The 13,708-nt window shown below is 37.6% G+C and overlaps 1 protein-coding gene across 13 annotated transcripts in view; it reads left to right on the forward strand.

Annotated features, from left to right (window-relative positions):
- POU6F2 (POU class 6 homeobox 2) overlaps positions 1 to 13,708 on the forward strand; it is a 352,332-nt gene that overhangs the window by 133,833 nt on the left and 204,791 nt on the right. For all 13 annotated transcript variants that reach the window (XM_021546659.3, XM_021546677.3, XM_021546724.3 and 10 more), the window contains one exon: positions 140 to 368. In XM_021546659.3, the coding sequence (XP_021402334.2) occupies positions 140 to 368 (229 nt within the window). The remainder of the gene's footprint in view (positions 1 to 139; positions 369 to 13,708) is intronic.

Raw genomic sequence — 13,708 nt, forward strand, 5'->3', positions numbered from 1 at the left:
GTGAAAATGTATGCTTTAAGATACTGGAAGCAGTGCATGTCTGTAATGGAACATGAAAAGATCTCAAGCCAGAAAGTTGAAAGTGTGGAATACTGAGCTATACACACTGAAATAGGTTTGTATCTGTGGTTTCTTACAGCCACTACTGACAGCCCAACAGTTAGCCTCAGCAGTAGCAGGGGTGATGCCAGGAGGCACTCCAGCCTTGAATCAGCCAATCCTTATTCCTTTCAACATGGCTGGGCAGCTGGGGGGCCAACAAGGACTCGTCCTAACTCTACCTACAGCAAATCTCACCAACATCCAAGGACTGGTAGCAGCAGCTGCAGCAGGAGGCATCATGACTTTGCCATTGCAAAATCTACAAGGTAAGTCATGTTCATAATTTTTCTTACAGGTTCTTTCACATGTTTTATGCCATCTTTTTCTTTAAACTGAGTGATCTCTTTTTCAAATGAAATGTTATTCTCCATGAATATTGAAAAGTAATACCTGGATTTTTTTTGAGTGCTTGACAGATAATTAAGGGCTATTTGCCTTTTTATAGAAACATGTTGGAGGCTGGGTCTTACATTCTGTGGGTCAGTAATGCAAACCACTTGAATGACTCATTAGGTTATTCTGTCATCAGTGATCAATGTTCAACCCACAGATCACTTGGAGATTTCAAATGATAGAATAACAGAGTCATAGAATATGATTTGGAACGAACTTTAAGATCATGTAGTCCCAACCCCACCTGCCATGGGCAGAGACACCTCCCCATAGATGGGGTTGCTCAATGTCTTACCCAGCCTGTCAAGGTTGGGGCATCCCCAGACTCCCTGGGAAACTTCTACTGTCTTATCACCCCCAAGTGAAAACTTTCTTCCTAATATCTAACCTAAATCTTCCCTCATTCAATTTATACCTATTATTCCTTGTCCTGTCACTATGGTTCCTGATGAGGAATCCCTCTTCGGCTTTCTTGTAGAAACCCTTCAGATAGTGGAAACTTGCCATAAGGTCTCCATGTGATCTTCTCCAGGCTGAGCAGCTCAGTGTTCATAAGGGAGGTGCTGCAGTCCTCATAGAAACTTCATGGTCCTCCCCTGGACTTGCTCCAACAGTTTAATGTGTGTCTTATGTTGGGGACACCACAACTGTGCATACTCCAGGTGGGATCACATGTGAGCAGAATCATCTCCTTTGACCTTCTGGTCATGCTCCTTGTGATGCAGCCCAGCTGGTTTGTGTGGAGTTTTTCATCACCTGTCACCCCCAGGTCTTTCTTACCAGGGCTGCTCTCTGTCACTTCTCTGCCCAACCCATTGGTATGTCTGGGATTGCAGTGACCCACGTGTAGGACCTTGCACTTTGCTTTGCTGAACGTCATAAGGTTTGCTTCAGCCCACATCTCAAGCCTGTCAAGGTCCCTCTGGATGCCATTATCCCTTCCCTCCAAGCAAGCTGGCTGCAACACACAACTTGTTTCACTGCTGCTGATTAAAGCAGCTGTATGAATAAAGGCAACTAAAAATACAGTATTGCATGAAGATAACTTTTATAAAATTTACAATAAAATCAGAGTTTTCTCATCTGTCATCCATGCCCCAGATATATTTTTGTTCTTGCTGTGGGAGGTCTGCTTTATCAATAAGGTTCTGCCATCCTCCTTCAAGTTGTTGAGAGAGTTGCATGACTCCAAAGTAACTAGGAAAAAGTTAATCTCTCTATGTATCCTCTCTATTGTCTGAGCTGTACCAAGCTTGCAATGGTTCTACCCTGAGGGATCTACTACATTTTCCCTGTGGTCTAAAATCAGACTGAAAGCAGTTCTATAAGATCTCTTTTTTCCCCTGTTCAATCCATGTGTCTAACACTGTTAGGAACAGTACTCAGTCCAAGTACATAAAAGATAAAATACAGATGTATTTATTTACTATTCCTAACTATGTTGATACTTCTCAGAATGCAGTTGCTGCTGAATAGAATGGAACAAAGTACAGCAAGATAAGTGTTAGCCAATATCTTACAACAGAATTGTATAATTTTAATGGACAAGGACAGTAAAGGAAGTGATAGTCCAGTGTGAAAGTGATAAAGGTGTGAGCAAGAAGTGTAAAAGAAAGCTTTAACTGGTTAGATTTTTTTCTTTATTTATTGCTATTTCTTTCTAATGTAAATGGCATGAAATATTTTCCTCCAAGAAAATGGTAATTTTTTAAAAGTAATCCTCTGCACTGTGCTCTAAATACCTTTTAGTCATCAAACTCTGGTGGCTGCTGATTACCAGATGAATTATTTGAAGCACCAGATCCTACAGGTTGTCAAACAGAGAAAACAAAGAGACAGCTCTTGTGTTGAACAAACTCCCTTACAAAGCACATGCATAGTACTCTCACCTGTTGGGAGCAACTACTTGCCTTTACCTTCTGCATGTTTTAAAGTTTAATGTCAACAGACCTCTCTTATCATAGCTGTAAATGGTTTTCACTTTAATGTTTAAAATAATGTCTCTCTCATACCATTAAGCTGCACCAAAGAACCTGTCATTCATAAATGATAGATGAAAAGGACACACTAATGCACAAATTTTACTTGTTTAAAATTTGAGAGTGCATGTAAAGTAGGAATGGGAGATTAAAAAAATAATGCAAGAACAGAAGTGGGTAAAAGCAGATATAACAAAGTGAAGGGGAAGTAGCTTTTTAGCGTAGGTGGATGATGAAATCTTAATGAAGAAACAGGCATTATAAAAATGTATCCTTCCACTCTGGAGTGCTCCAGGTTAGAGTTGCTGGGTGTGTAGTATTATAAATAAACATAAGCTTGTGCAGTTCTTACGTCATTTTTTCACCCCGTGTTGCAAAGCTGGAGGGTAGGGATTAAGCCAGGAAACCTTTGCTCTTTAGTTTAGCCATGGATGTCTAATTGCTAGCTAAAAGATGTAACTTTGCTGCAAATAAATTTTGCAAGCAATGACCTTAGGAGATGAAAAGGTTTCCTTTATAATCTTTACAGGTAGATAGAAGCCTGGGATCAAATAGGGACTTACAGGAGCAGCAGGTTCAGTTCCCTGTTTATGAACACAATCACACCTTCCATAATGTATCTGAATGGAACAAATCTCATGAATTTAGTTAGTTGTGTTGCTGTTTGTTGTCTCCCTACTCTTCCTTCCTGATCTTCTAAGCAAGTGCTACTGTCTGCCCTCAGTTTTTGAAAGTGAAACTGTTACACAAGGCAGTGAAGTAACCTGGTCAAGATAGCTCCTACCATCCTGAATCATAGCTGAAAACTGCCATTGCTTGCTCTGTAGCCCACTGCCCAGTGCATGCATGAGTGAAGATAGGAATTAGGTGAGGGTGTTACATGGTATCATCAGTTCCATTGACTGACTTCTGATCCCTGGTTCTGTTTTTTTTTTTTTTTTTTGTTTGTTTGTTTGTTTGTTTGTTTTTTAGTTGTTTGTTTGTTTTGGTTGGGGGTTTGTTTGTTTGTTTTTTGTTGGTTTTTGGGGGGTTTTTTGTGCTTTGTTGAAAATAATCATAGAATGCGTGTTCTGTTTTGTAGACATTTTTATAGGTATACTCATAAAAGACCATGCTTTAACACAGTTTGGTAATTCCTGCTCTTTTGGCAAAGTCACACCATAATCATCAGCTTCTGTCTCTTAACCTCACTGTAGCATGGCCAACTTATATAATGGGAGGACATGTTTTCATGCTGTTTTCCAACCTGTCTTCATATACCTGTTGTCACATCTGCTGTCCCTGAATTTTCAGTGAGGTCAAGCATAGATATCCACAGCTCCTGTGAGCTGAGTCTTCTACTGTCTTGTAAGTAAACTCCTAAAAATCTTCATGGCAAACTACCCCAGCTAGGTAACTCAAAAGACACCCTTAAAATTTTGAATAATGTATGAATTCAAAAAAGGTCTGATCTGACAGAGTACTTGAATTAATACTGAATGTTGATCAAGGGAGTAATTCCACTGTATTTTTTGTGCTCCACATACATGTTTAAATGATTTTCTTCTCAGGAACTTTCAGGTCTGGTTCAGGGTGATAAGACCTCAGAGTGCCTAGATAAAATAATGAAAATTCTTGTTTTTGAAAAGAGAAAAGAGTACTCAGTGATAGGAATCACAGAGGAGATGCATTAAGTAAATAAAATGAGAAACAAGAGTTTATTTTAAAATAGAGAAATTAATGATTGCTCACACAATATAACTTAGTGATGTTGCCTATTCTTCACTTGCCAGTTACCTATAAAAATATTTTTTCTCCAAATGTGTTTGTGTTAACTTGTTCAGTTGCTATGTTTCCTGATCCACCAAAAAGTTGATAGTAATTTCATTGCTGTAAGTGGAAAGAGGTTTAGACCAAACCTCTTCCAAAATATCTTTTCTTTTTCTTCTTCTTCTACATACTTGATTAGTTTCTGTTCTTTATAGCCTGGCATTTGCCATATATGCTGCTATACTGTATCTGTTCCCTGAACAAATACATCAAATATAGGCGAACAGAACAGAGGTGAATGTGTAAATTCTTGCTGTGAAACAGGAAAATATGTTTTCCCTGGCTTCAAGTAAGCAAATTTCATATGGACAACTAATATGCAAATAATACAATTCACTGAGATGGAAGAGGGTGGCAGAATAAAAGTATCTACCTTAGTGCAAATAGAAATCCCTGAACATAACACCTGTGGAATTTTGAGTTTCCAACAGTTCTTTGAAGAAAACAGTAAAATCAGCAACAAAACTTTTTAGTGTAATCCACTACAAGTGCTGAAGATAAAAGTTTAGAAACTATTCATGAAAGATATCATCCAAAGAAACTTACACACCTGTTTTCCATTCATCATTTCTTAGAAATATACGTGTAATATATCCATGCTTTCCTAAAATTTTTCAGGTGTCACAGTAACAATTGTGACATTGTGAGAAGGGAAAAAGTGAGGCAGGTACTCCACAAGAGAGTGTGTTTCCTGTCTTCTGCCCTTAGTTCGCTGCTTCATAGCCTGTCTTTATTGACCTAATGGAGAAAGCAGTCTGATAGCTTCCCTCCTAATCATCCAAACTGGTGTTTGTAAGTACTCATCTTCCTGCCTTCAGGAAACTTCTCTATGGGCTGAACAGTTTCAGTTTTTGCATCTCTTTTGCCAGGTCAGATTTCTTTCAGTTATGAGAGGACTATATTCATTTTTTTAAATTTAGTTATCCTTCTCAAGAGACTCTCCAAGTGAATAGCAGTTGCTTAATTTCAGAGTATTCAGTAATGCCTGGGAGCTGATATTCACGAAAAGACATTCTCTCCTTAAGTCCATCTGATTTTTATGTCTCAGTGTAATATTTATGTGTAGCTGAACAACAAACCTTTTGGGTGAGGGAGCTGAGTTTTTTCTGAGTTGTTTTCTTTATGTTATTTTAACCCTGTGAATTTCCTGTTGACGTAACTGAAAAATGGGAAGGTATTCCAGTCCTGGGGAGTTGTTAACCACTGTCCTCTCTTTGTAGTCTCTTTTCTATGATAACCAAAGAAGTTTTACCTAAAAAGTTAACATAGTTTAGCTATTCTTTTAGTGTAGCATATGTGATTGAAATTAGAAAATGACAGTGTGCTGGTTTTGCATCATGGAAATGATGTTTTGGGAGAGACTGTGGGTAGTTTCTTCCATGTCTGATAGAAAACCAGAAAACCAGGTTGGCTTTGGGAATTGACAATCTATTGAACCACTGGAAAGCCATGCACGCTGTAAGCGTGTTTCAGAAAAACACATGTTAAAGAGGAAATAAACTGCTTTGCCTTTCTCCTAATCTGATCTCAGAACAAGAAATGAATAAGTACATTCTAATGAGTGCACTAGTGATTGACCAACACTAAACCCACCACAGACAGTGTTTGTCAGCTCACTGCTCTCATTCACCATGGATAACAGTCTAGGAGTCTCTCTGCAAAGGGCTGGTCTAAATATATTTTATCACATAGCAATGGCACACCAGTGTTTTTATATATGCCAATATGGAGAGAGAATGACTGGAACCTTGAAAGAAATCAACAAGCTGGAGACTGTAGCCTCATGGCACTGAAACTTGGTGCATTTTATTTCCACTACCCATTGTACTACTCCATAAGTGAATGTCAATAATTTATTTACAAGTCAAACTTTCTCAGTCTTGAGTCATGAAAGAAATGAGAACAAACTCTCTAAATCACTAGTGAAAGGCTTCAGTGCTGAAAAGAAGTCTTGCATAGCTGAAAATGTGAAATCATTAAATTACATTATTTAAACAGCAGCAGGTCATATTTTAGGAGGAATACAATGGAAGGGGAAATGTATTAAACACCTTGAGAGATAAGAGGCAGCCATTAAAATGCACTGATATGGGTTACAGTTGACACAGATAATGGTAAAAAATAAGAAGGCTTTTTTTAATATGGAGACCAGTCAAAAAGAATGTTAGGTAAAGACAATAGTAACAAAAATAAAAAATTCTATTGTTTACCTTTATTAGGTCTTGTTTCCACTGAACAGAGATTTGTATTATTAATTGTACAGCAGATAAAGTAAACATGCTCTGTCTCCATTCCCTCATGTACACACACCTTAAAAATCAGAAATCAGAGAGAGATGAAAAACAAAAAAGAGACAGAAAAGAAGTAAACTACAAGCCGCAATTTCTTACAGATCTAGAGTCCAAATTCCAGTTTCTTAGAACATTTTTCCCTTTTAACTAAAGTGATGCAGTCCCTATTCATTTGTATTCCCCTTCAAGTAACATGAAATAGCTTTCAGAGTCTACAGAAAGGCAGTGTTTCACTTATGTATTTTAATGAGCACCAATGTCAGTAATAATCAAAATGATGTTTCACTTAGAGGAATAGTTTATTCCCAGGTACTTTTGCAGTGTACTAACATAACTAGAACAAGAATGACAAGAACCAAGAAGTGCTGCACTCATAGCAATTTCTGTGAAGCCCTCAAACCAAATATACCTCCTCTCTCACTGTATAAATACTGCACAAAATGCAGTCACTGTGAAGGGCTCACTTACACAAAAGAAGGGGATAGCCAACCCTCAAGACAAACCTCCCTAGCTCAGTACATGGAAAAAGATAAGACAAATATGAGCATCCATAAGGACACTGTGGCATGCACAGAGTGTCTATGGATTAGCAGCTGCTACAGCAGGTTTCCTCAGGCTATCAGCTGTATCCCATCCAAACTGTTGTAAGATAACTGAACTAATATGCAGAGATCCCTGAAGATGGGATGACTTGTCTCTGCTGGATCTCCCAGGAAATGTACTTTTTTAGAAGGCCAAGTATTTACTTTTGGAAGAAAGGGCAAAATCTGCTTTACTGACGGTAGTATAGCAAGAATCTTACTGGGTTGTTTCTTTATTTGTTTGGGGTTTTTCCCCATAATACAAGGCTTCTTCTGTATGAATACATTGGCCCCATGTTAATTGTTCATCTTATTCAGTGTCAAATTGCTGCCTTCAGAGAGCAAATGTGAAAGGTTCAAGTCTTTATTAGTTACTAGTTGTTTATTGATCAGTCCCAGAGTGTTAGCTATTTGTTGTCTGGTTTCTCTGCCCCATAAGTTAAAAGCCTACCACTAGAAGCATTAAAATGCAGTAGTCTTAATGCCTGTGTGCTCCATTGTTGACCTCCACCCAAAACAGACCACAGACATGCCTTTTTTTTGGCTACTGGTGGTTATGGAACATTGGTGAGAAGTAACGATGTGATATAGATCAAATTCTGAAATCAAAGTGTTTGCACCTACTTAAACATTGTAGGCCAAGTACTGACAACATCTGAATTTCCAGACTTTTATGTGAAGAAGCAGATGGAAAAGATGGAAGTGGTCTGCACCTCCCCAACCTCCTTGAAGTTTTCACCAAAAACCCATTGATTAATTATCCTTTGGCAGGCATGACCACTAAGCTAGGAGTTGTGGCGTGATTGGTATGCAAGACGTGGTCATTCTGGGGAATGTACACCTTTATTGAGCCCTGGCTCAGACTGATACTACTCCTGGCAAGAATATTCTGTGTGCAGGATTATAAATGAAATTTCCATCAACCAGAACATGGGTGCATTTTAATGCTGAGTTTAAAGTATATCTTTGCACCTGTTTTGAGAAGTCTTTAATCTTCTTCTTGAATTTAGACCGTGACAATTTAAATTAATGTAGAGAAAGCTCTTTCCAATAATGTGAAGCACTCAACTTACTGTAATCCTACAAAAGCCAAGAAATTTCAAAAGCTAGTGAAAAACCTAGCTAGCCTTTGTCACTGTTTGTCACCTCTGCAATTTTGCACATGCTACATGCAGTAGTGAACCACATACAAATAGTCTAGATCACATAAAAACAGATGGGCACATCTATATGCACATAGGATTCTTATGCTAGTCCAAGATTCTCTACTTCAATAGAGAGAGATGTAGAAAGATTACCACAATGGATTTGCAGCCTTCACTCTTAATTTCCTTGCCTTAGTGGATTTAAGTCAGACATTTATAGTATTTGTGGTTTAATTTCCTTTGTTTTTCCATGGTCTTTGTATTAATAAAATTACTATGATTCATGTTTTAAAAACTCCCTGGACACAGATTTGTGTTCCTGATTCACCAGTGAGATTCTAATCAAGGACATATATATTTAGGGACTCATAAAAACAACAAAGTCTTTATTGACCAACTGGGTAGTGTGAATTTTGAATGCATGGAACATACAAATTAAATGCCTGAGAACCAATTTTTTAAAATTAAATTCCTTAAAATGAAATGTCTGTGTGGTTCTGTACCACAGAACCATCCACTTCCTCTTTATGGAGACCTCCTATTTTTTTTGTCATGGAAAGTTCTGAAGGTATCTTCTCACTTTCTCATTAAAATCTTAAAGTTTATGCATCTTTAAAATTTTTGGTTTTTTTAAATTTGGGGAAAAAATCTGTCTGCCACTGAGATGGCCTCATAAATGGGAATAGAATCTACCTGGTAACATCACAAATTATAAAAGTGAAACTTCCTCTGTTTTCTCATGCCTAGACCTCTATGCAATTTAATGTCCTTTGGGTAGACGGTAGTGTTCATGGAAATCTTCAGGCCTCCATTTCATTTTCCTGAAACTGCCTTTATACCTTAAATATTTCATCTTTGCAGGCTTGTTACTCTGGCAGATGTTGCAGAGAGCACAGACCTGACACCTGTATTCTTACTCTGCACTTTGGTCCAGATGTTCAGTATGATGGAGGACAAGTCATGCACATTTTTTGCAAGTGTTCCCACCTGTAAACAAATGTGTAGACAGTTAGCAGCTATACTTTCCTACAAAGTGGCTTAAATCACTACTGTTATATGTCTGGAGTTCCTCATACACAGCTAGATCTAAATGTCCTTAACTCCTAAGTCTTATTCTGGTCCATAGACATAAAAGACTTTAGGCTCTTTTTTCTGTAGCTGTAAAAATAAGGCAAATTTTCCTTATTTTTTGGACCTAAAGTAATGTTTTCCAGCTCATAGAAAGACTGGAGTTTTTCACCCAGGCCAATAAGTTCCAGCACCATACAGGCTCTTAGATGATTGCCTGCTATAGTTTTTTTGTTTGTTTGTTTGTTTGCTTTTAGCATAAATACTGCTTTAAAACTTAATCTTGTGTAACTTGACATTTCATAGAGACTCTTTTTTCACTTATTTGTGTTTTAATATGATAAATTATACTATGTTAAAAATAAATCTTCATCATAAAGAATATAATAAATTCCAGTTATTTATTCTGTTCAAATAAATGGTGATACTTCAGATTTAGAGTGTCTTTTCCTTTCTGTTTCTCAGATCCCATTTCAGTCTCTTGTGTCTTTCCTCATCCAGGACTGGCTCTGTCCATCCTTTATGTTTCAGCTTGTTTTTTTAATCTATTCACAACACAGATATTCCTGAATTTATTCTGTGCTGTGTAGCTGATTTCCTATTACATCAGCAGTAATAACTGAAGAAGAGGTGATAAAACTGTTGTAATTTTACTGTTATATTGTGTTCCTGTGTTTTAGAAGATGTGGTTGTAACAGGACATGAATCCTGTCTAAAAAGCCAAGAAATTATAATAGAACATTTTGAGGAAATTCACTTATTGGCACCTTGAAAGCTGTTTTCTTATTTTTAAAAGGCTAAAACCTCTCAAGAACAAATTTTGAACCTGTTTTCTGAAAACTGTTAAGTCTAACATCTGAACAGAGCAATCACTTCCAGATTCTCTGTTCAAGATTCTAGCTTTTCTATTCCCAAAGTAGTGTTTGTGAGTTGTAAAAGAAGAATGTGGTTCCCCACACTCCCTCTTCTTCATTTCCTTTAAAACGTATTCACTTCCCCAACTCCACACCTTTGATTTTACTGGTAACCAAATCAGTTATTTGCATATTTGTTTTACTCTGCTTTAGCAAGTGTAGTTGTTCATGTTGCATTTATCTGAACACCTTGGCCGGTTGTAAACAAAATTTAAAACATATTCTCAAAATAATATAATTGGTTCGAACTATAAGGCTTATTAAGTGTATCTTTATACATTTTTGTTCCCATGAGTGCCACTATTTTAATATTTTTAGTGGTATTTATATATATTCAATGTTCAACATCAGATAATTTGAGTTTCCTGTGTTTGAAAGATAACTCACAAGGGAGAAAATAGTATTAAATAAATAATACAGATAAATTTTATACTCCCATATATTTCAAAGCTAATGCAGCTAACTTTCAGTGGAATGGTAACATAAGACACAGTGCTATAATATGATTGATTTGTTTTGACAGCAGCCAAATAATTGAGAGTGAAAGGTGTCAGCACAGATGAAATATTGTGTAAGCCACATTCAGAAGGCAACCCCGGCAGCAATAGCAACTGGAGTTTTATTTCCTTTGATATCGCACTGTTACTCACTTCCAGTTTATTATAAAACCATTAAAGGTATGCAACTTTACGTATGATGGAGGCTTTTATGGAAAGGATAGAAACAAAAGTTTGTCAGGTACTTGAGCAATAGGTACTGAAAATGGGATTTATGATGGATACAATATACAAAGGTAAATTATCTTAATCTTTCTCATTAGTTTTCTTTCTTATTTTAAACACTTTTTGCAGGCTACTACTTATCTGGCATTTTAGCTCTAGTTTGGATTCCCTCCAGGGCAACCAGTCTATAGATTTCCTGGCAGGGGATTGCTGCAAAAACAGTGCTGCCATTACCCTCCCCAGCAGTGAGACTTAGTTTTATTTTAGTTCACCTCTTTTGCACAGCAAACTATACAACTATACACCTTCTGGCTACCTGAGACAGGGTATTACTTGTATACTTGCATCATGGCATCCAACTGCACTGCAAGGATTACAAAGAACTATAGCACCTTTTGAGTCCAGGAGACTTCAAGTGTACAAGTAACCTATTACAGAAGGTAGCCAAATAGACCAGCTGGAATAATGCCTGACCACGTAGCATGAAAAAAACCTCAAAATTCCACTACAAGTGCATACATACTACATTCCAGAACCAAGTGGAGAATCACTTTTGAAAGTGAAAATCACTTTTGGGCTTTCTTAAAAGTATGTTGAACAAGCGACTACAGCATTCTTGTAAAAACCCAAGCTGTAAAGCTTTCTTTGTCCTGAAGAATGATTGATTTTAGAGGGAGTCAGACTCTAAGGTACAGTTTGAATTGAAATTTATATGTGCTGCCATTCATTTCAGAAATGCTCCATTAAGACACAATCTGATGTGAATGACAAGGGTTCTCAGTAATGAGCTCTTGCTCATGCAAAACAAAACAAACTATGACAACTGTCATGTTAACAAGATCAGGAACCCTTGTGGCTTTGTAATGTAGCATCTAATCTATATATATACCTATACCTATACAAATATAATTATTTTACTTGGAAAAAAGTAAATAACAGAATAGGATGAGATTTCCAATACAGATCAATTTATACACAGTCCCATTGCACTTGCATTCTTTTTGTCTCCTGATCTGGTAATTTCATAAATGGCATGATGGAGATTGGAAACCAAGGCTAAGAAACCTAGACCTACTGTTATTAATACAGGAAAAGTTTTCATTGAAGTGGCGTAGGAAGGCAGGAAGTAAACCACTGTTCATAAAATATATCTTACTGTAGAGTCAGCTGTATCTACTGAAGTATTTTGTTTAAAATAGGTACAGCAGACGTGAAATTAATCCTTGTCTTGTCACCATTTTCCTCATGCTTGACCTGTGCAGACAAGATTTCTTCTGCAGAAAACTAAACTCAGAATTTAAACTACAAATGCATACCTACTGCATTGTGGAGTGGAGATACAAAGGACCAAACCAACAACTGGCCCTTTGGACAGCTTCAAGAGCCATACCTTCAGTGCAAATCAGAGTAAATACTGTCCAAAGAAGAAACCCTGAATTGCAAGTAGAGGGAGTGAGAGGGATTTAGAACCAGCTGCTTCTATTTAGTCATCTTCTCATATTGCAGGAAATTACTTGCTAACATCGATGTAGACATGCTTCAGGAAGAATTTGTGAGTATTGTACATGTAACAAAAACAAAACCTCATTGCTTATGATTCAGAGTAATATAATTCAGGAAGAGCCTTCTCTTAGAGCACTGAGTGCCCAAGCTGCAGGACTGTGTGGCTTATGTAATAACTACAACTTTGCCATCAGCACCTGCAGTTAAAATTAGGTTGGTAGGTCTGATTTTGGCCAGCAGCAGTTATAATGTTCTCTTCAGTAATTGAAGAGAAAATGCTGAATGTGGAAAGCCTGCATGTTTGTGTGCGCATAAATCTATTGATAGGTATTGAAATGGGAGCAATGAAAACATAGGCTAAGTGTTGTGTTTTCTGTCCAGATCTCCTCTCCTCTCCTCTCCTCTCCTCTCCTCTCCTCTCCTCTCCTCTCCTCTCCTCTCCTCTCCTCTCCTCTCCTCTCCTCTCCTCTCCTCTCCTCTCCTCTCCTCTCCTCTCCTCTCCTCTCCTCTCCTCTCCTCTCCTCTCCTCTCCTCTCCTCTCCTCTCCTCTCCTCTCCTCTCCTCTCCTCTCCTCTCCTCTCCTCTCCTCTCCTCTCCTCTCCTCTCCTCTCCTCTCCTCTCCTCTCCTCTCCTCTCCAGTAGTACACATTAACTCTTAACTAGTTCTTCTACCTCTACAGTAATAGAGGTAGAAGAACTAGTTAATAGAAAGATGCTCAAGCGTCTGCATGTATCCTGGCCACTGTAATTTGGATTCCTCTTTGGCTGTTCACATCTTGACTATTAGAAGCATTTGTCAATCTATTGCTGATGGAACAAAAAGCCACTGAAAGAAATAGGAGTGAAAAATCAAAAAATAGACAATTGAGGTGAAATCCAAAAAGCACAGCCTTGCTGGCCAGGCAAATTGAAAAGGGGGGAAAAAAAAGTAAGCTGGCTGCTCAAATGAAACAATGTGCAGGCATTTGCCGCATGTTTTTGTGGATCTTTTACTGATTGGTCACATAACCCAAACAACTGCTTGTTTATTTAGTTGAAGATAGGTAGTTAGCTTTGTAAGTTAAAAGACCAGACAAGTTATCTTCATAGTAATCCCTACTCCATAAGGATCCCAGTGAATGAATGAATTTTAATAAATGGGATTTTGCAGACTTCAGCATTGTGAATAGTTTCCTTCTTAGATGATGGGTTTTTGCTAACC

This window comes from Lonchura striata, chromosome 1, assembly GCF_046129695.1.
Source record: "Lonchura striata isolate bLonStr1 chromosome 1, bLonStr1.mat, whole genome shotgun sequence".
Classification (NCBI taxonomy): Eukaryota; Metazoa; Chordata; class Aves; order Passeriformes; family Estrildidae; genus Lonchura; species Lonchura striata.